General features: G+C 39.7%; 1 protein-coding gene across 7 annotated transcripts in view; it reads right to left on the reverse strand.

The window, feature by feature from the left end:
- The window catches only part of ITSN2 (intersectin 2), an 80147-nt gene that overhangs the window by 16609 nt on the left and 41276 nt on the right, over window positions 1-22262 (reverse strand). For 6 of the 7 annotated variants that reach the window (XM_063150933.1, XM_063150931.1, XM_063150932.1 and 3 more), the window contains 20 exons: window positions 21966-22103; window positions 21790-21875; window positions 20503-20765; window positions 19692-19841; window positions 19338-19478; window positions 18445-18532; window positions 17683-17822; window positions 16712-16792; window positions 14826-14962; window positions 13234-13679; window positions 11913-12034; window positions 9985-10160; window positions 9561-9705; window positions 8942-9147; window positions 8064-8128; window positions 7240-7406; window positions 6913-6958; window positions 6610-6731; window positions 5739-5835; window positions 4724-4915 (listed from right to left, as the gene is read on the reverse strand). In XM_063150933.1, the coding sequence (XP_063007003.1) occupies window positions 4724-4915; window positions 5739-5835; window positions 6610-6731; window positions 6913-6958; window positions 7240-7406; window positions 8064-8128; window positions 8942-9147; window positions 9561-9705; window positions 9985-10160; window positions 11913-12034; window positions 13234-13679; window positions 14826-14962; window positions 16712-16792; window positions 17683-17822; window positions 18445-18532; window positions 19338-19478; window positions 19692-19841; window positions 20503-20765; window positions 21790-21875; window positions 21966-22103 (3008 nt within the window). The remainder of the gene's footprint in view (window positions 1-4723; window positions 4916-5738; window positions 5836-6609; window positions 6732-6912; window positions 6959-7239; window positions 7407-8063; window positions 8129-8941; window positions 9148-9560; window positions 9706-9984; window positions 10161-11912; window positions 12035-13233; window positions 13680-14825; window positions 14963-16711; window positions 16793-17682; window positions 17823-18444; window positions 18533-19337; window positions 19479-19691; window positions 19842-20502; window positions 20766-21789; window positions 21876-21965; window positions 22104-22262) is intronic. The other variant, XM_063150934.1, reaches the window with a different exon arrangement.

The following is a 22262-nucleotide window of genomic DNA, read 5'->3' on the forward strand; positions in this document are numbered from 1 at the left end:
ACCAAAAAGGTCAGAAAGGAATGATGAACATTCAACTTTCTGAAAACAGACATCACAAGCTTCCACCCTTGCAGTTTCATATTTATAAACACACAAATTTAAGTACTTATGACCAGCCATGGCTGACTCTGAAAACCCCTGCAGCTCATTCATTTTAACAAAAAGTTTCTTCCTAAGGAAAATATCTGTCATGTAGACTTCAACACAAGGTCAAGCTATAAGGGTTTTTTAAAGGCAATGGCAAAATTCCCTGAGATTTCAACAAAACCAGAATCTCTCTTGAGAAATTTCTACTGGGACATTAGAAAATCAGATAAAAAGTAAACTTGTAACAAAAAATCTCATTGGAATTTATTCATATCAGCACATACAGATTAACCTGTTCAATTCTGTTTGAACCTGAAAGAAGTTAAAACCTTGCCTCTAGTCTTATGTGTCCACAGAACAAGAGGTACCACACCCCTCAGACTCCAAGGGCCACATGGTCTGAAGAGGGACACACCTTGTGGGCAATCCAGAGACTATTCCAGACCCCAGGATTACAACCTGGAAGTGTTATCAAGCCTGACTGACATTCACCAAATACAAAGTCACTATGCCACTATGAAGTAAGGGGCTGATTTCATATTTGATCTTTGCTATAAGAAGTAGAATTCTGGAGCTGTTGAGTAAAATCAGAATAAATACTTAATCCTCATTTATTAAAATATCAATGTGAACTGCAACAGGCAACACCTCAAAGCTACTGCACCATGAACTGTTACTCCACAAAGAGAAGTTACTTGGCAAGAACTAGAGAACTTCCAAATGTGCTGTCCATACAGACACAGAAACCAGCCATGAGCACCTCAGTTCAGAAGTTGTTTTTTCACTATGAACACCCGCAAAAGTGAGTCAGCTTCATCCACCTGACAGTGTGGACAGGAATTACTGAAGATCTTTTGCGCATGGAAATCAACTTCTGGAAATACAGATCCTTGTTGCAGGATTTGCCTCATGTCTCCAACATGTCACATCCACAAGTAAGGTTTGGGGAAGGCAAAAATGTGGTAGCACTAGAGATATTACTACAAACAACAATGTGGAGCTCAGGCTAAGCACCTGAAGGAGCAACTCTGATGTGTGAGGAATTGCAGCAGTGTGGGCTATAGAAAGCAGAAAGAGTGAACAGGAAACAGTCACTGCACATAGATTACAGCAGAAAGATTAGAGCAGAAAGAACTGGCACAACATTCAGCTCTGAGAGTCTCATGGGATGAGACACCTTGGGATGAACCAGAAGCCCCTCTGCACATGGAGCACAGGCATGTGCACCTGGCTGAGCTGTCCAGCCCTGAGCAAGAACATCTGAGGGATGAACTGACCTCTAACACCAGAAGACATCTGGCAACCAAGTATGGCAGACACAGCTGGAGCAGCTGTCTTGCCTCCTTACACTTCTCTCCTGCCTACCCCACCTTAAACATCCCTTGGGAGGAATGGGAAGAGAACCTGGTAGATGTGTCCTTGTCAGACCCTGGTAACACAGCAAAGACCTGACTCTTGACATTTAATGGTTGAGATTCACCTGAGGGGAGAAAATCTCAGCTAAAGAAAACAAAATGACACAGCTTACACTGGTTCCATGGATAAGATGACAAACTTGAAAAGGTATCTCATTGAAAAAGCCAACAAATAATAAGAGAACAAGTGCAAAGCAGATGAAGACTGGCCAAAATAAAATTATCTCCAGACCAGGGCACTGGGAAGAACTGTGAAGTGGTGAGAGCATCATGCCTACCCCCCTTACACACACTTTGGAAAGGATGGGAAGAGAACCTGGCACTAGAGAGGTACTGGCAACACACAAGATCTGATCCTGCATGGTTGCGCAAACACTCAAAGATTTATTTTAAACCTATTTTGAAACCTGCTGAGTATACTTATTATTTATGCTGGCTTTTGTGCAAACATTAGAAAAAAGGCTATTAAAAATGTCATTAAAACAGGAGCAAGTGTAACCACCACCAGAGTCACCAGGAACACAACTCAACTGTCCTGTGTTCTGTAATCACCACGTGTTTAAGAGACAAACAAACCTACAACACTCTGAAATAATTTTGTTTTTCTTTCCTTGCAGGGTCCTATGCCAGCATGTGCAGCTACACCAAGAGGAAGAGTGATTTTGTTCTGTTCACAGAGCTGTGTCAGCAACTTAAGAGAAGGGACATCTCACTGACCCCAGTTCCTTCTTTGCTAGGGAAGTTTGCCATTACAGCTACAACTACTAGCTCCCAGAAAAGACTCCAGATAACAAAGGTCTTTAAATCTGAGGGAAAAACCACTATTTTCCTGAACTACAAACCTATTTGAGTAAACCAAATTTGCCTGCTCCCTTTCCAATACCATCATACTTGTTCTAGGAAAAACAGAGGGAAAAACTGCTATTATTCAACAGAGGCATTATAATACTCAGATCAGCAGTTCTTTGAAATGCAACAATGCATTTTTAAAATTATATTCTCTCATATCTCAAAGCTGTTCTGTTGAGAGCCACATTAACATTTCTGTGGGACAATTCCTTAGTGATTTCACAAGAATACTCATGACAGTTTCTCTACTCTGTTTAAACAAGAGCCAAAAATATTGTAAAGAAACCCAAGGAAGTTTGGAAGCTCATTCAGGACACATTTAAACATTCCTCTGGTTACAGAAGAGCTACAGAGCAGTGGCTTGCTGCTCACACAACTGACCAGCAGCAGTGGCAGCCCTGCTGAAATCTGGGAAATGGTATTTGAACAGAGCTCCTGAGCTGTGCTGGGTTTGTGCAGGCTCTGGGCTTAAGGCAGGATTTTTCCTTAAGTTTCCAAATGCCTATAACACAACAGAGTGGCAAATTCCAGCACAAAACTAATGTGGAACTTAGCTTATTTGAAATCCTGAGAGAATCTGAAAAAATGAGAATAAATTCAACATACTCTTTGTTCACCAGTAGGTGGATTTTGCAGAACTGCTTCATAGAGTAGTGATTAGAGAAAAGTTTAATGGCCAGGTAGAAATTACCTGGTCCACATCTGCACATCATTAACCCTTGTCAAAAGCCAGTTTGATGTGGATGGAAATACTCTTATTTCACATCACTGAAATCTGAGGGAAAACTTAATGATGTACCAGCAAACAATGAGAAAAACTTACTCATTATCCAGAAAATTTCCAATTACAGCATGGTCTTATCATGGCTTTTGCTGAAAATCAGTGGTTTATGTGATGACCTTGCATTTGTCACATTCAACAACATAACTTGAAATAACACAGTTGGTGTGACAAGCTGTTACCTGTATCTTTTTGAAAATTCCTAAGTTTTAATACTCAGCCAGAATCTTAATTTTATAGCCCACCTGGTATAGTCTATACAGTTTCTTTAAATGTGAGATTTGCAAACAAGTTAAAGCTTTCAAAGGACCATTTTAATGATTTATCTATGTCTCATCAAATAATGTTAAATTCAATCTAAATCCAGAAGTTTCTGACATCCCAACCATATTGGCCAGAGACATTAAAAAAAAAAAAAAAAAAAAAAAGCCAGAACAATATGTTACCAAAAATATAAAAATATGAGCTCAGAAGTAATTTAGCTAAAAAGAAAACCTCAAGAATGGTGCACACTCTCTTTTGCCTAGGAACCATAACAAGTTACCCAGGGAAAATATTTTTACTTTCCAACCCAAGCTGTACCTTCATAAATGAGTTTGTGAATTTTTCTGTAAGGACACAACTTGGTGATCAAATCTGAAGTGCAGACTGATCCTACAGTAGCTACAGGCTAACAAGAGTGAGGCTCAGCCAGATTTCCAGATGGGTGTTTTTATCCCAAGAGAACTCCAAACATTGTCTGGAGGAAAACAGCAAGTGAAGGGACAAAGTCTGTTGTGTCAAAGCAGCAACTCTGGCATCATGGTGTGCTCCCAAACCACCATCATGGTGGCCTGATGTAAAAGTTGGTTTAATCACAGGATGAAAAGCTGAGAGAGTAAAAATTGTGCTAAATTTCTCTGGGAGGAGGATTTTCTCTGGGGACAGGGGGCAAAAAACCAGGGTGTGTGTAGGGGACACCAGAAACCTTTACTGTGTTTATGTGCTAAAAATGCAGAAAGAAGCTGACTGTCAGGTGTACCGTTTGTGATCCAGTTCTCAGCCTGCTGCTGGTAATTTTCACCTCAACCTATGTCCTGACATATTTCTTGTTTCTCAGGACTGGAAGACAGCTGGAATGCTGGGAGCCAGGGGAAGGACAGACCACGTGCTAATGCCAAAATCTTTTTCCTATCCTTTTTACGGGTATTTTTACTTAACTCATATATGTGTTAAAATTACTACAGCACTTTTCCTTATTTTACAAAACTTGAGCAAGTTCTGTAATTGCAGTGTGCCTGCACTGCTTCCCAGTCCATGTTAATTACCAGAATCTTGTTGGAAGAACTCCTACCCAATCCAGTATTTTTAGCTCACCCTACAGCACTCTTGCTATCCCACACTGGCTGGTTGGCTATGTGCTGGTTGTTGGTAGGTTAACTGGAAAAGGGTTTAAAGCACTTTGTACTATAATAAAGAATTTAAAGAGTACTTGAAGTAGTAATCAATTCAGCTGATGCCTGGAATGCCAAATTCCAAACACAAAGAAAGAGAACAGCAATGCACCTTTGAAATGAAGTAACAAAATTAATCAAAAGTAGAGGTTGCTTACACTGCTGACTTGGATCGGAATCTGTGGTCATCTTCACATAGTTTGAGGGGAAGAGACCTGTCACTCCATTGATTTCTCCTTGCCACCAGTCAGCATCATCCTTGTTCAGCACATTGATCAGCTGCCCCTTGGAGAAACTGAGCTCGTCCTCATTGTTGGCCGTGTAATCATACATGGCTATCACCTGGCACACTGGGAAGGAAAGAAGAGCAGAATGGAGTTATACCAGTGTTAAAACTATTTTCTCAGTGTTTTACAAAACCACAGGAAAGAAACAACCATCTCACATGCACTGCTGCATGAGAAAAATGCCACATAATTTTATCTTGGTACAGAATTGCCTTCCCTTTTCTTTTACTTCTTTAAAACTGAGCCAGCCAGTAATTCTTATTTCCACTTTATATATCTGTGAACTTCTATAATGAATGGACTGCATCTACTGGCCTTCCAAATACTTTAAAATATAATCAAGGATCCTTCTCTCTTTTACTGGCTTAAAAGAGAGTGAGTTTGATTATCTTACTGCAGACACTTGTGGGGGAAATGGGGCAGAGGAAGAGGAAACATGCATTAGCTAATCATGAGTTGCTGTTTTAGTCACAGGGAAGTTTTGTCAAGTAAAACCCAGGAAATTGTTGTATAAGCAACTCATAGCTGTGGAGAACAGCATAATTTAAGCACACAGAAGCAAAAAAGCTCATTTTCTGTGAAATAACCTCATTTGTACCCAACCATTCAAATGGAAAAACTTAGAAATAACCTGAAAATTTGCTTAGTCTTCCTCTTTGTAAGGACCAGTGCATGTAATTCCATGCGGTTTGCCAATGTTTGCTAGCTCTAAAATTTTTGCTAGCACTTGGAAACACGGGGTTTCCAAAAGAGAAGAGTATGGCTCTTCAGAGCAACCATCAAAATTAAAAAGCCTAGAAGATGGATGCCTGACCCTCACAGATACATGAACATTTGAAATAGTTACATAAAATTCTAAATTAAATACAAAGTCTCCTTTTTTCACCTGAAGGAGCAGCTGATGTGGCTCTTTCACTGCTCGGACCCAGCAGCTTCACATGGCTGGCAGGGAACCATCCCTTCTGTCTCTTTTTCCCTCTTGCCTGTAAATGTTCATAATGGTTATTACACAACTGAAAAACTGAATAGTCCAACGTATATGTTACAGATTTTTCCCAACAAAAGACAAGAAGTCAGGCTTCTAAACAGCTACTAAATGAATCTCAAAAGATAAAAATCTGACTAAAGCATAAAACAATGCAATTCAGATAAAGCTGCACCCTAATATGTTCATCCAAAATTTTGAAGTGAGATTTCAGAGTACAACTCAAATGTAGGGCTGAAAATTTGTTCTATGACTATTCCACCCATGCATCATATCCAGAGTTTCTAATGAGGTCAAGGGCACCTTAACAGGAGATTCTTAAATTTAGGTGGGGAAAGGAGAGAAGTGGAAACAGAACTTTTGCATTAAAGAAGCTTCCAACTCCAGCTTCCAAACCCACCTGTTCCTTCATTAGAATAACTTCACAGTTTAATGTTTCACCAATCAAATCCTAACCAATTAAGTAACTGCCAACTCATCTCTTCCTCCTCCTGCCTGTTAATCGACAGTTTTACTATTTTATGTGACCAAGAAAGTCGACTCTAAAAAAACCATAAAATCCCCAGCAACCCAAAGTTTAAAAAAAGCCAACCAATCAATCTAACAAACAAAAAAAATCCACCATACAGCTTCTCTTCCCCTTTGGTTTACACAGGATAACTTTCTGACCAGCTTTTATATAACTCTATGCGTAGTTGTTTTTTTGAATTAAACCTGAGAGCACCTCCTTGCCATTCATGAAGTTACAATTATTCCTCCTTGAATCACTTACCTGCAACTCTCCTTGCCACCATCCACTGGCATTTTTCTTCAGAATAAGTATCAGCTGTCCTGGAGCAAGACTGAGCTGTTCAGTTCCTGATGCAGCATAGGCAGTAGTAACCTGAGCGATTTCTGGAAAGAAAGCAGTAATTGCACTTGTTATTTGTTCACTGCAGTAAGAGCTGGATCCACAGAAATATCCTGGTACACAACCTGCAGCTGAGAACATCAGCCACCATTAAACACTGCTATGAACCTAAATACTCAGAGTTACTCAAGAAACAGCCTTAAATGTTAAAAGGTTGTCACTTACCGGGTTTCTTATTTATTGTTCCAGTTTTGCCAGCATAGCTAGAAGCCTACAAAGACAAAACAACAACCACCTTTAATGTGCAATAAAACCAGTACAGTTTACACTAAAAGCACATGGAGATTTTAACTTTAACCTAGGTGTTTAACAAAACACCATCCTGTACAGAGAGAGAGGCAGTGTGACACTGGCTGCAGCTCTGATTTAGCACTCAAGCTACAAAGGATTTTCTTTTCTGTCAACCATATTAACCTCTGTTCAAAATCCCTGTGTAAGAATGACATAGAGAGAAGACACATTGAGAATTGTTAATTCTCAGACTGAACTCACGTCTGGATCTTTTGGTCTGACGTAATTGGAGGGGAAGATTCCAGTTCTGGTATCGATGCTCCCGGTCCACCACTCCCCTTCCTTCTGGGTCACCAGGATCTCCTCCCCTTCCAGGAACGTCAGGTCACCGGGCTCGGAGCTCGAGTAGGGATAGAGGGCAATGTACTCTGTGCAGGGAGCACACAGGGGAGGGCACAGCTTCAGAGGGGCACAGAGCAGCCCCAGGTGCACATCAAGGGTATCAGCCTTCTCCACTGGGTGCCCAACAGGGATCATAACAGTGTGCTCATAACAGGGATCACACCTTCACAACAAGTCTGTGAACCGACCTGCCCCCCTGCTTGAACTCACGTTTACTCTTACAGGTACACAACTTAGTAATGAAAAAATACAGCTGCAATTAAAATATAATCAGGGAAGTGTGGAGATACACTAGAAATTCTTCTCCAATAATAATTTTTTTCTCTACTCCTTACTGACTGTAAGAGAATGATCCATATTCAGGAGATTGTTTCTCACGTCTTTACAGAACAGCATAACACAGTAGACAACAGCAGGAAGAGAACTCTGCTTATGGGTTTTCAGAAATATATTCATGCTTGAGCAGAAGTCTCAATATGAGAACCTAGGCCTATGCTCAACCTGAATTACTTACAACCTTCCTATTTTAGTACTTTTGTATCAATAGCTGAACATTTGCACTGTGTGTTTTGGACAAGCATTCAAAGTTCTGCTCAGAAACTCCTCACAAACTGAACTGTATTTACAAATCATTAAGCAGAACCAGACTGTAGCATTAGTTGACATTTTTCATGCTCTCTTACCCTCTCCTGCTGTGTAATTCTGGGTATAAGGCCTTTTGTTTACAGCTGCATAAATAGCTTCTGGTCTGCAGAAAGAAGTAAAAGAAAAGCTTTGTGTTAGCAAGAGACTGATCAAGAGCAAATCTCTCAATTCACATGAGACCAAGATCACTTTGGTTATATCAGAGCTGGTGCTGACTCTGAATTAACTACAAAGACTTCCCTGACTATCAAATAGTGCCAAGTACTACTGATACTTAATATATTTATGGCACCCAAGAGCACACCACTTAAAAATATAATGCAATAAAAGGGAAGAGATACATTCACAAATTATGTTATTCAAAAGAAGCAAATGAAAGATTTTATTCTAATTCTAAATTCTCTTATGCAAAAGAATTTCTAAGACGTTTAAGCAAAACGCATGACCAGAACAATTTACACACAGTGGTGCAGCCATCCCAGCAGTAACCAGACATGAACAGGTACCCTGGAGCATTAGAACAGGCATAATAATCTTTTCAAGTGAAGAAAACCACACTACTGCTCTGTGCAGAGCTTACAATTAGTTTTGGGTCACTTGAAAATTGGCACCTTTAGAGGCAGAATGCAACTGCACTGCAAGAGAGGAGACCTGGTAATGAACAAAAAGTCTGGCACTTGATGAATAATCAAACACCACTGATGTTTCACAGCACTCAGCCAGCAAGACTGTGGTTACACAGCAGTGAGCCCAACACTACTTGGCTTGCCAGAATGAAATAATAAAAGCCTAAAATGACACAGTGTAAATTCTAAATGGCATTTATGTTCTGCACACTAAAGCACTGCAAGAATTTTGCACTCTAAACCACCTCTTTTTGCAAATTGATGAATAAAACAACAAAAGTCACACTTACTCCTCTTTCTTGGTTTCACTCCCAGGTAAGAGCTTGACATAGGACTTTGGAAACCAACCCCTTCCTCCATGTACCTCTCCAAACCACCAGTTCTCCTGCTGCTCCAGGACAGTGATGATGTCATTCTTTGAAAAATTCAAGTGGTTATCTTTTTTTGCAGTCCAAGAACAAAGTGCTTGTGCTTTTAGGTTCTCTACAGGCTGCCCCTGTAAGACAGAAGAGATGCTGGTTGACCACACTGCCCCAGCTGTTAAAAACAAACACTGGTGTATCTTTTCTTGAAGGTTAAGCAACTTCATTCCTAAGTGATGGCTGAATAACTTTATTTCCATCAATGCACGCATGCAACTCAGTTTCTTATTTGTTAGAAATATCTTTTGTGTTTAATTGTAGGTGAAAATTATTTTAGAATTATGAAAGATGAGTGTTGTTGCTCAGTGGTCCCTGGAAATATTTGGAATTATATCAATGCACACTAATAGAATATTTAGATGAGCTTCTTTATCCTGCAGCCCGTTCAGCGCATCCAGAACTAGCAAAGTTGTGTGGTGCTCTGGTTTTAATTTAAATTATTTTCATTAAGATGAATCTGAAATGCATCAAGTTCCGCACAAGGTACCTGTCCATGAACAGGTGAAACAGATCCAGGGGACACAGTACGAGTAAAAGCTGATTTCTGCTGCCAGGCTGTGTTAACATTCAGGCTGGAAAAGGGGACGTTTTGGTAATCAGATTCTTCTGCAGATTTACTTGGTGAAAGTGGTCTGCAAATTGAACACAAGGCATATTTGTAAATAAACGTTGTAATTTGATAAAGTACCTCAAGCAGAGAACTTTTTTTTCCCAACATCTATAAAACTGATATTCTATACAATTCAAAGCAGACTATCAAATACTCAAATTTTTCAAGCCAAGACATTTAAGAAAGTTCTTCAGTAAGTTTTCTGCCTTTATAATTTAAAACCAAGTGAAACTATACAGCACATTATATGCCAGCTAAATTTAGAAAAAGCAATTTAAACACAAACATAACAACAACTCACTCTGAAGCAGCTGAGGTAGTAGATAAAGATACTGTAGGAGGAAGTAAGGCTTTCTTAGGAGATAAAGCTTTTTCTCCTTCTGGTATTTTTTCTACATAATTGCACGGAAACCAACCAAAATGTCCTTGAAAACTCCCATAAAGCCAACCAGGCTCTCCCACAGTTTTTTCATCAACCTATGGACAGGAGGAGAAATACAAAGGAAAGAGAATTAGCAGCATGGAACAAGCAGGGTACCTGGTGTGACGGCACCTGCTGGCTCTCTGACCTGAGCAGGGGCAGTGCCCACACCAGGATCAGCATTTTCACTCTGCCCTGGCAGAACTGAGCTGGTTTTGCCCTGTGATGATGCAGTTGCACTGGTTTCAGACACAGGTGCAGACAGACCTCAGGGACCCTGCACTGCTTTAGGCCCCAGACGTGCACATGGGGGTCATGCAGTGCCTCTGAGCCACCCTGTCCTGCCAAAACTGCCAGTGCTTTGTGCTGCATTCTGCTGAATGTGCAGCCAAGAGGAAGGGGCTGGTGAGCCCAGCAGAGCAGGAAACAACTGCTGCTGCTCTGCTCACAGATATAATTAACTCTGTCAGCTGACTGCTTCCAAAACACATCCAAAATTTCTGTTATTTACTGTGTGATTAAGTATAGAGCATCCTTAAACATCCACAGCAATCCTGAAGCTTCCATTATGCTACAAATTAGCCAGTTAGTGAAAATTGGCTAAAAATTAGCAGCCCATCAAACACTATCAGCTGGTTAGCTTAGCCGGGGTTTGGGATGCCAGAGGAGGAGGAGGTGGCAGCTGTTAGCCTATTTCTGAAATCAGTTATCAGCAGTTGAATGATACAATTACAGCTGAGAGGGAAGTCAAAGCAAAACCTACTTCTCTTGTTCCCTCCTTCCATGGCTCACTGCTATGAAAATGCAAATAAATGCTTTAACACTGTCAAACTGAAAGCTAATTTAGTCAAGTGTTTTAATATTTTGTACCACACAGCTTTATAAATTCTTCCTTATCACCTACTTGTATTACTTACAGTCTGAATGAGGAGCAACCACACACACTTATACATTAGAAACTGTATTACCATGGTTGTAAATCAGTTTTCACCCATTCACCTGCAGGCAAAGATTTTCAAACAAGGGCTAATAACTAATGTACATGAAATAACACAGACTTCAACTGAGAAGCCACAAGGCATTTCCAATCTTATGGTCCTGCTGTAATATTATAGACAGCAAATTCCAAAAAGTGCTACAATAAATGGACACAGAACAAATTACTCTAAGTGTCTGCCTGAGGGAGGATTGATAAAGGGAACACTCAGAGAATCACAGATTCACAGGATGGTTTGGGTTGAAAGGGATCTTAAAGATCACCTGGTTCCACTCCCTCTGCCAGGAGCAGGGACACTTTCCACTAGACCAGGTTGCTCAGGCAGGCAGAAATGTCTGTTAAGAATACACTGGAAACAGCATTAAGATTCAAAAGAACCTCTCACATCTACTTGTTATATAACTAATTTGATTTTAATTCAAATGCCATCAATGAATAATTCATGTGTCTATTAACTATGCTCATATTTCCAGCAAACACTCAGAAGCCAACTTGTACATGTGCAATGAGCTGCAACAACTACATTGTTTCTGATCTACTAATTTTAGAAAGTTTATGTTTAGCATTCACTGTTCTTATATTTAAAGAAATTGTCAACATATCTAGGATGTGGAAAACTCAGAGAAATATTTTGGCGGAACTAATCCTAATTTCGCCTGTTTAGAAAAACATAAAGCAGCAATCCAGTTTAAATTTTGAGTCAACCTTACAATACATCAACACAAGGCTTTTGACCCTTAAGACTTTGTGCATCTCAAGGCTAGAGAAGAAGGTTAATTTTTGCAAGTTAAATGTGAATAGCCAATGTTACCTGAATTACATCTCCAGTATTAAAGCTCATCTCATCGTGGTTCCTTGCCTCAAATGGATACAGAGCTCTGTAATTTACCAAGGCAATGGAATTCCTTGACTCTGCAGCACCAGCTGCCTTGCCTGGAAGGTAAGAAAACCAGTTACCACTCTGACACAGCTGAGACATGCACTCAGCTGGAGCCCCAGCACTCCAAGCAACTGGTAGGAATATCAGTTCTTGCCCCAGACACAGGGCAGGTATCAGAGGAGATCACCAGAGCATCAATTTAACACACCCATCATGAAAATGTAACTGAGACAACAAAATGTGCATTGACTTCTGCAGTGCAAAAATCACAAAAACATAGAATGGGTTGGGCTGGAAGGGACCTTAAAGGTAATCTAGTTTCAACCTCCTGCCATGGGCAGGGACAGCTGCTAGACATTGTTAAAAATGACATTTTTATGTTCTCCTCTTTCCTTGCCATGCTGCTCTGGCTAAGCCAGTGCTTTAATAAAACCTCATTTAACACCACTATAATGTTCCAAGTTGAATAAATCCCACTGTTGCAACAATAAGTGCTCAGCAGCATGTTGTGAAGATTTTATTTAGAAACCTATAATAGCAAAATATCATGATTTCGATTTTCTTTGCATCTCCATTCTCCAAGTCAGTGACTGATGTTGCAAACAAGGAATGTCTTACAAGGTTTAGCTGAGGTGTGGAAATATCTTTCAGACTTGTTCTAATTTGATCCTTGCTGAACTCAGTGAGAAAAGTGGCTAATGAAAACTGACAAGGACAAATGAAGGATGAAATCAAACGTGCCTTTAGTGAGAATATTGTTAAAGCATTATTTTTCCAAGTCACACAACTAGTTAGGTCCAGTCATTCAGGTTTTTGTGTTTTTTCATTTGAGGCATTGAGAAATGCAAAAATAAACTACATTTCACTGTTAAAAAATCACTTTGAGCATTACCTGCCCATCTCTCACCAATGAACAAAGCCCCTCCATATTAGCATTCTATTTTCATGAGAGAAAGTGCAAGCCCTAGGAAAAACCTAAAATATTACTGCTCCCAACAACTGTTATTTGTTGACCATGATCAGTGGAAGATTTGTCATCAGAGTCATAGGTGCTGAAAACTGACAGAAGTAACTAAAGTTTATAGGATCATTTGTAACTGACAAAGACAGGAAACATTGCTGGTTTGGGTTCTTTTTAATTGTAACTTAGGCAAGAAGTCTGCCATAGGGTCACATCAATAACAGTACACCTGAAGAGTGAAAGAACACTCAGGAAAGTAAAAGTCCAGAAGTCTAACGATTTTGAGATTACCTTCATTTTTCCAGGGTGGCTTAAGATTTTTACCCTCTGTTGGCTTCAACAGATCTGAAAACTTGTCATTTATATTTATTTTGGAAGTGTGTTTCTCCACCTCTTGAGAGTTGGTTGCTTCTTTTATCTTTTTTATCTCCTCGTTCTGCTTGCGCCTCTCCTCAGCTTCTTTTGCTATTTGTTCTTGTTTTCTTTTATCTTCTTCCAGTTGCCTCTGCCTTTGTTGTTCCACCTCCCTCGAGATCGTGGCTTGTCTATTTTTCTCCTCCTCTGCAAGAAGCTGTTGTTTGTTTTCCCTTTCCCTCATCATGGCAGCTGCTTCTTCAGCTTTCAGCTTTTCTTGGACTTTTTCCTGCATTCGTTCTTCCTCCAGCCGTTTCTTTTTCTCTTCCTCTTCCCTTCGGATATTTTCCTGCCATCGGTTCTCCTTCTCCCTTTTTGCCTTCCTAGAAGAAAGGAATGAGAGAGGTAAGACAATATTCACACAAAAATGAATGAGATTGTGTAGATTGTGTTCCTACAGCAATGAGTGACACTTGTCAGCAAAACTGAGTTTATGACACTGATCACTCTGCTCTTGGGGTCATCAGCTCTGCCACAGACCATGGCTTAACATGAGTGCCAGAGTGCTCCACATAAAAATAACAAATTGATTAAAATTCAGCTATTTTAGTCCATCACCTGAGCAGTGCCTTCACAAGTACTTCTGCCCACCTGCATCCTGATGAGCCAGAACTGATCTGATAATTTAACCAAGCTGGATTTAAGCTCTCCAGCAAGGCAGAACCCAAATCTCCTGACTGGAAACAATTACTTCCACAGAGATTAATTCCACTCAGGTACATAGATAAAAATAGCATTTGCATACTGATCTTGGCAGCTTGGTATTTCTGCCTTCAGCACTTGTAATCTATCCAATGTGCTTATTCCTGCCAGGACCACACTGCAGCAGACAGGATCTGGAAACCTGACTGTATTCTCTGTAACTATTCAGATGTTATCCTATGCCTCAGCTGTCTAAAGAAGTTAGTATCCAATTCAACACAATATTTTAGCTGTCAAGACCTTTCTTCTGAAGAGAAAGGACCTAACCCTTTGGGTCATCTTCTTAAAAATGTCTAGATGAGACCTTTTCATCCATTCCCTGTGGGACATTCACTCCTCTGATGGGCATTTTAGTGTTTCCAAGCACATGGCAGGATGCAGTAGGAGCTGTGCAGTGATGCTGTTATCCATCACACAGCTGTGTCCAGCCAAAAAATTAACAGGCTATCACCACACATACAGCACATGCCTCTCTTAGACTGCCCCAATGTTATAAAACTTCATCTCAAGCAGAAAAATGCTGTGATGAGCAAAGCCCATGAATCACCCACACTACAAGGTCACTAGCTCTGCTTCTTCAGTCAAATCAAATATAAATAATTGAAAATCTCAAATTCAAACTCACTAACATGAGTAGTACTCCACAAAAAATGCTTCCTCTAAGGCAACATAGGATGTATTTTTACATTAAAAACAGCTCTTATCTTAAAAGCCACAACAGCCTTTGTTCTAAGCACTGCAGCACTGACACCCTCAGCCATGATCACCTTGCAGCCTCATCTTCCAGTCGCTTCTTCTGTGCCAGCTCAGCTCTTCTTTTTTGTACCTCTCTTATTTTGTCCTGTTTGATCCTGTGGAGCTGCTCCAAGGCTAATTGCTGTGTGCTGTAACTTTCCCTCAGGTCCTAGGGAGGGAACAGAGGAATACATAAAAGGGAATAAAGCCAATCTTTGAGAAAAGCATCCAGGCATTTAATGCTTTTTCAACCAAGTTTTAATACAAATGGCCAAAATAGTAATAAGTTATTAATAGTCCTTGGAGGTCACTGCAAAGAAAGTCAAATCATTGGAAGTATAAAAGGAGATGGCAGGTTTGCAAAGTCAGTGATGTAATTTGGGCTTTCAAAGAGCCCTTCCAGTCCTACACCTGCTGGAAATGCCAAATACAACAGAGGAGAGGGGAAGATACAGAACTGAGTGATCAAACACAAGATTTCTGAAGGCAGTGAATTGTATTTTAAGTAACTACAAGGAGGCAGATTTCAACTGAAATCCAACACTGCACCATAACCTGAGAAAGCATCCTGCAGTAGGGTGCTCATCCTTGATGCTTCCTGAGTGATCAGTCCCATGTTTAAACCAGAAAAACTTCAGAAATATACCCAGCAGTCTTACCACTGCAGGAAACCACAGCTTAAAGACACTAACTCTGACTGGACTTTTCCTGTACTTGTAACCTTCTCAGTTTCGGTCTTTTTCTTTTTGAACACATCCTTCAATTCCTATCCCACCTCCCTCTGATAACAATCTTTTTTTCCAAACAAAAAATCAGAATGTATCTTTTTGATAATTAAATTTACAGACTGAAAAAGATCAACAATAATAGAATTACTTTCGCCTGTACTTCACCTTGTTGCTAAAACACCTCTAAGATCACCAAAATCAGCTAAATCACCACTCCAGTCTTTTCTTTTTTCTTAGGAAAATCCTGCTGATATACATTCAGCAATGCAATAGGGAAATCCTGAGTTTTTGTATCTGATCTCAGAAATACAAATAAAGCAATTAAGAATGAAGCATTCCCTCTACACTATGCACTTCTACCAAGAATCACATTGCCTAAGACATATGGTGCAATTTAGATTGCTGTGTCATTGGAAGTCTCTGTAGCAACAAACTAAATTAAGCAATTGACTACAATTTTTTCTCAAATATATTCAGCTGGGAACATTTTTCCTTCTTACTTTGCCCAGAATTTCAGGAACACTCTGGAAGCGAACTTACATTAGAAAAATTCTCTGCCTTTAAGGAGAGAAAAACCCTCATGCAAAGCAAAATGAAAAGCTCGATTAGGTAATTCTGTTGGGTTTTTTTCTTCATACATTATTCTGACCTCAGTATTTCTGTAAAGTATTTCTGACCTCAGCAGACAAAAGCAGTGTTGAAAGACAGCAAGTAGGTTTTAGTGCTGGGTTAATCTGGAGGTTTGACGGCACTGTGTTTGCCAGACCATATTCTGCACCCTGGACAAGAACTCGAATACCTGACTCACAGCTTAGGATGGATGGCTACAGGTACAGAGCAAGAGATGGAAAAGTGGGAGAAGACACTGTTTCCATCTGAAACTGCTTTTTTGGTTCATGTTAACTAACAAGAAAAAAGTTTGGGTGAAACAACTTAGAGAACAGACCATTAAAAAATGAAAAAATTAAAAGTCAGTATTTTGCTTTCAGTATTCTGCAGTTTGGATTTCTAAGCAGGTAAGGATATTAAGTCTTAAAGAGGATATAAAAGCTAGCAGAAAGAAAAGCAGCCTACTGGTTTTCTTTTGGGAAAACGTATTTAATAGAAGTTGTACATCCAAACAGAAAGGGTAAGCAGAGAGAAATTGCGAAATAATTAAAAAACAAAAAAGCCAAAGATTAGAAAATAACCTTAAGTAAGAGGAAGAGGTTGTTGAGACAGCTTAGCAGAGACAAAAGGCACTGAAGAACAGAATCATCCATATTCTCACACTGTAAGATAAGGTAGATAAAAAGCCAATTAATCTTTGCACTGTACTTTGAAAAACATATTTTAGGGAAGACTGAACTGTGGATGCAGCCACTGAATATAGCAAGCCATGCAACAAACAAGTAACTGAAAATGCCCATTGCATGAAGCCACTTTTAAAAAGAAAATGAATTCCTTACACACTTACAAATTTTTGTGGCCTTTTTTTTTTACTGGAGAGTGCAGAGCCCTTGTGCTGGCCCAGCATCAATCTATTACTTAAGGAAAAAGTTCCCACCAGTGCCACTTGGAGCAAGCTGGCAAATAAAGTTAAATGGATGAGTGCTACCCTGTGAGAGCTGCCTGAGCTTTTAGGCAGGCCAAAGAGTTGCCTCAGAAACAAAAATTCAGAGCCAGTGGTCAACAACTCTTGGCTTACAACAAATTAACAAATATTAACAAATAAGTGGCCTACGGTTACTTTCAGGCTCGTACCCAATTCTGCCACCAGACCTTGCAGAGTGTGCTGTGAAACCACACAGGTCTATCAACAAAAGTCAAGTGTTCAGTACACAATTCAAAAATAGCAGCAAATATGACCTCATACTGCAAGAACAGAATGTGCAAGGGCCTGAGAAACTTTCATTCTAAATCAAAATGAGTTCTAGAAGGCAAAAGGTGAGAAGGAGCAATAGCTGAGTCATGCAAAGCAATAGTTAGCAACAGACTCATATTTTAGTACATTAGCAATACATTTGCATTTGTATTGTGTTATTTACTCCAAGATTTTGATAATTCTTATTTGACACTGAAGTTGGTGGAAGCCTGGCGAAAGTGACACCAATCTTTATGAGTGGATGAAGAAATAAAATACAGTGCTCACAAGTGTAAAGTATTTGGATAATGCAAGTACCTTAAGCTGACTGTTAAACTCATCCATTTCAGCAAGTTTAGAAGCAGTTTCCTTCTCAAGGGCATCTAGTTGTTCCTTAAGTCTTTGGCATAATTCTTCCTTTTCTTGGGACTTCTTGTGCACTGAATCAACTCCTGTATCTGCATAAGGAAAGACATGCAATTTTACATATGTTTCTGGGCTTTTTTAAAAGTTTTTTGATGAGTTTTTAATAATTGTTTGTTATTTTCCTATTGTATACACAATCCAAACCTCCTTCGTCACAACAATTCCTTGATTTACCTTTCTATTCGTATACAGCACAAGAAAAAAATATCCCCACTGAACTAAGGCACACAGGCATTACATGCAATACATACAGCATAACTTGCAAGTTGTGGGGTTTTATATATCAGAACATTTCATACCAAGATTCTCTAGACAGAGACTTCCAGTGTAATTTGAAACAAAGACCAAGCTTTACATAAATTAACTCCCCTGAGTTTAGACTAGCAAAAAAAGGACAAATTGTGATAGTATCTGTGAGCTACACAGCCTGTATAAATAAAGTTTTAAGCAAAATCTGTGCTTTCTTGCCAAAATGTCTTTGTCTCTTATTCAGAACATGAAGGAGATAATGGAATGCAGGTGAGACAATGGCACTAAACTGGGAAGATATAGAAGTGAAGCTGTTATTAACACCTCTGTACCCTTCAGCCTTGATTACAAAGGATGAGAACTCAGCAAGGCAATCAAGAATAGAACTCATGTGCTGGCACTTACTCTGAGTGTTTTCAAGTTGAGCATTTTTTATCCTTTCATTTAACAACTGCTTTTCAGGAACCAAATAGATTAGTTTATTCTGATAATCCTGTAGATGTTGAAGAGAACATAACAAAATTTTAATATTGTTTTATGAATCATTAAGTAAAACTGAGAGACTTTTCAAACATAGCTTCAACTCATGCTAATGAAACGGGGATGCAAGTTATTATTACTGGAAAAGAAAAAAATTATTTCTATACACTTAATAGAAATAATATTACAAATTAAAGATTTTGACCCCAAACCATTAACACAGATGGAAAACAAACATTTAACAAACATTCTAGAAGTGTAAATATTATCACAAGACCATTTAAGGTGACTGCTCCAAGCCTAACATAAAACTAACAACATGAAAAGAAGTTTCCCTGATGAGCAGAAACATCACATAAAAATATGGCAGAGGATAATTTAGGGTAGTCAAGTGATTAGAAATAATTAATGTCTTGTTACTCAAATAGAGAAAAAAAAGATAAAAGAGCAGCAAGGTAATTCAACCTAAACACTAACTTGGTCTGAACAAAGGACAACATTCCTCAAAAAAAATCTGAGTCTGGAGCCACAGAAGAATTCAAAATTAAAGAGAAGTCTCTACTATCAGTCCACAAAAGAATAGCTGAGGTTTTCACAACTGTTACTGAACCCTCAGCTCATTTTAATACATATAATCATTTGTTTAACACCACAGACAAAACTAAAAGCCTCTGCAATGCTGACAGTCTTGCCTATTTCCTCTCTCCACTGCAATCCAACTGACTACATATTCCTCCCTATGGAGATGCATTTTCAACAGCATTAGGGAAACACAGAATATGGTAAAAGAAAACCACAAGTTTAACAAAGTTACACACCTCCAGCTGTTGCTGTAGTTGCTTGACTTCCATGATCCCTTGGTCATATTTCCTATCCAAAGCCTCCAGCTCAGTTTTCCGCATTTGCTTTTTGCTACGAATATCCTGCAACCTGCCTGAGATCTGCTGATGTTTGTCAGTCTGGAAAGAAAACAGAGACAGATTACACCACATATGGTAAAAACCCCTTTGCTAAGCCTGTGGGCACCAGTTCTCTAAAACAACCCAAAATACCTGCTTTAGATTAATTACCCAAATCAGAGTGGAATTCTTAGTGGGCCATTAGTGCAGGTATAATATTTGTATAATTTAAAATTCTGTATTTCAGCATATGTGGTGAAACTCCTGTCTTACCAGAGCTTCTAATTCAAGATTAAGGCTCTTCTTTTTAGAGGTCAACTTGACAATTTCTTCTTGCTCCCTGTTGCGCTGGTTGAGAAGCTCTTGGCGACGGATCCTCTCCCATTCCAGTCGTCGCTGGCGCTCGAGCTCCTGCTTTGCTGCCTGAGGAAAAGTTGCATTACCTTAAATTACAGTGGAGATGCAGAACTCAGAGAGCATGATTTAATATATAATGTGCTCTAGTTCTAAACAGCACAACAGCAACACAACATAATGTCTTCTCTAAAGTGCTCTTATACACTTCAGCATCAAAGAACGCAGGAAGTGATCCTACAAGATTCTTCGTGCCACACTCCTGACTCTGGATGAAAAAAAGCTTCATAATTCAGAAAGCCTTTGCAGCTTGGAATACTGCCCATAAAACAGCATATTGACAGATACTCAAAGGAGGTTACAAGCAGTATTTCACAGAACTACATAAAATATGGAAGTGTGATGCATGCACTGAAACACCAAGTAGAAGCAAATTTGTCTCAAGCTCGGCTGTCAAAATGTTATCAATTATGAATTCAGTAGAGTCTTGTTTGGAATACAAATTTTTGCAAAAATGCAAGAAATATGCCCAAGAAAATCTCATCTCTCCTATGAAGTATCTGAAAATCTTTAACCTATACCAATATTTATAACAAATGGTGTTCTCTCTCCAAGACAATCTGGCATGAGCCAGGCCAGAAGACAGAGCCAAAGGCAGCACTCGAACCCTGGATGCTGTATGCACACACACATTCCTTGGAGCATTAAAGAACAAGGTGAAGAAAACAACCTCCCGCCTTTCTATTTCTTTCCTCCTTTCTTCTTCCCTTTGTCTCTCCAGCTCTCGTTGTCTCTCCAGCTGCCTCTCCATCTCCAGCTGCCTCTTCCGCTCCTGCTCCTGGCGTTCCCTCTCTCTTCGCTCCTGCTCTTCCCGTTCCTTCTGAGCCTTCCTTTCAGCCTCTCTCTGCTGCTGCTCCAGCAAGACCTGTCGGCGTTTTTCCAGCTCCATATTTCCCCTCTCATAGTTGGCTTTCCTTTTGTCCTCAAATGTCACTAAAAGAAGGAAAGGTTGTTATTTCTGCCCTGTGCAAAACACCACTCTCAAACAAGGACTTCAGTTATGCCACTAAAGATAGAAACTTCTTGGCAAGCTCAGGTTGTTCAGTCATGGATGATGTAACCATCTTCCATTTGTTAAAGTATTATTTTTATTTTTCTCTTCAAAAATACCTCTAAATTTTCCTAAGTATATTCCAACTGGGGAAAAAAAAATAAAAGAAGAAAACGTTCCAGTTTAAAAATGACCACGAAAATGACTTGAATGTAACAGGAAAGCCTTTCACTCTAAAGAATGAAAGAGGAAAGAATGCTAGAGGAAAACATAAAAGAACAGCTTTTATAAGCTGGGAGAAAACTCTCTGCTGTTGGAATGGTTTTCCAATGTGCAGGAAACATTAGCACATGGATAAAGAGCTTAGTTTTTAAGGGTGCTCCCTGTTGGAGTTCCTGGTGCTAAAACTATGAGTAACCAAAACAGGATCAAGCTCAATTACTGCACACAAGGTTAAAAAGAGACACAAAGGAATGGTTTAGGCCCCAGCAACCACCCTTCCAAAACAAGAGGCAAGTTCTGTCTTGCAGTGTCCCTGTAACATTGTCAGTAACAGAATTTATGTTGTGTCCAAACTGCTTCCAGTTTGCAGAGAATTGAACTACACTGGACCCCCCTGCCTTCAGAATGGCCAGTAATGCCAGGAACTTTCAAATGAAAAAAAAAATTTGCAGTAGCACAGCAATGTCTGGCCATGAAGGGTTTATTTTCCAGAATACATTATTAATCAGCACACTTTTCCTCTCCTACAGCTAAAAATAGCCCCTTGTCACTGCCTTCTCAATTCTATTGGATGAAACAGGCTGGCTACATCCACTTCATAACCTTCCTACCATCCCAGCCAAAAGGGATCTAGCTCCTGAAATGAAGGTTTCCATGGATTGGATTCTTCCTTCCACTTCCTAAAGGTGTCAGTGCCCTTCAAAACCAGCCCCATACATTAAGAACATGAACCCTGTTTTTTACCTGGATGTTTTTTCTGTGGCTCCTCCTCTTGCACAGGTTGGTAAGATGGCAGAGTTCCATTTATATTTTCAGTATATTTTCCACTCCTGGAGGGGAACACAACCCCACCCCACCATTGTTAGAGGAACAGCACAGTTGTGTTAAATACATTACATTTCACTGCCCCCAGTGATTACCTGAAAGAAGGTGGCACCAGCTCAAGGGGCAGAGTCAGGGGCAGTGGCTGCCCAGCTTTGGCCATGTCTGTGAGGTGCATGGCCAGCACAAACTCATCAGCCTTCAGCTGCCCATCTCCATCTATATCAGCCAGGGACCTGCAGGGGTGCAGCAGCAGCGCCAATTAGAACCAAACACCACAACCACTCACAAATTACAGCTAAAACAAGGCACTGTGGAAAAAACAATTTATAAAACTGACAATTCCCATGGAATGTTTTGGTAAAAATGCTTATAATTAATAACATAAATAATTG

This window comes from Melospiza melodia, chromosome 3, assembly GCF_035770615.1.
Source record: "Melospiza melodia melodia isolate bMelMel2 chromosome 3, bMelMel2.pri, whole genome shotgun sequence".
Lineage (NCBI taxonomy): Eukaryota > Metazoa > Chordata > Aves > Passeriformes > Passerellidae > Melospiza > Melospiza melodia.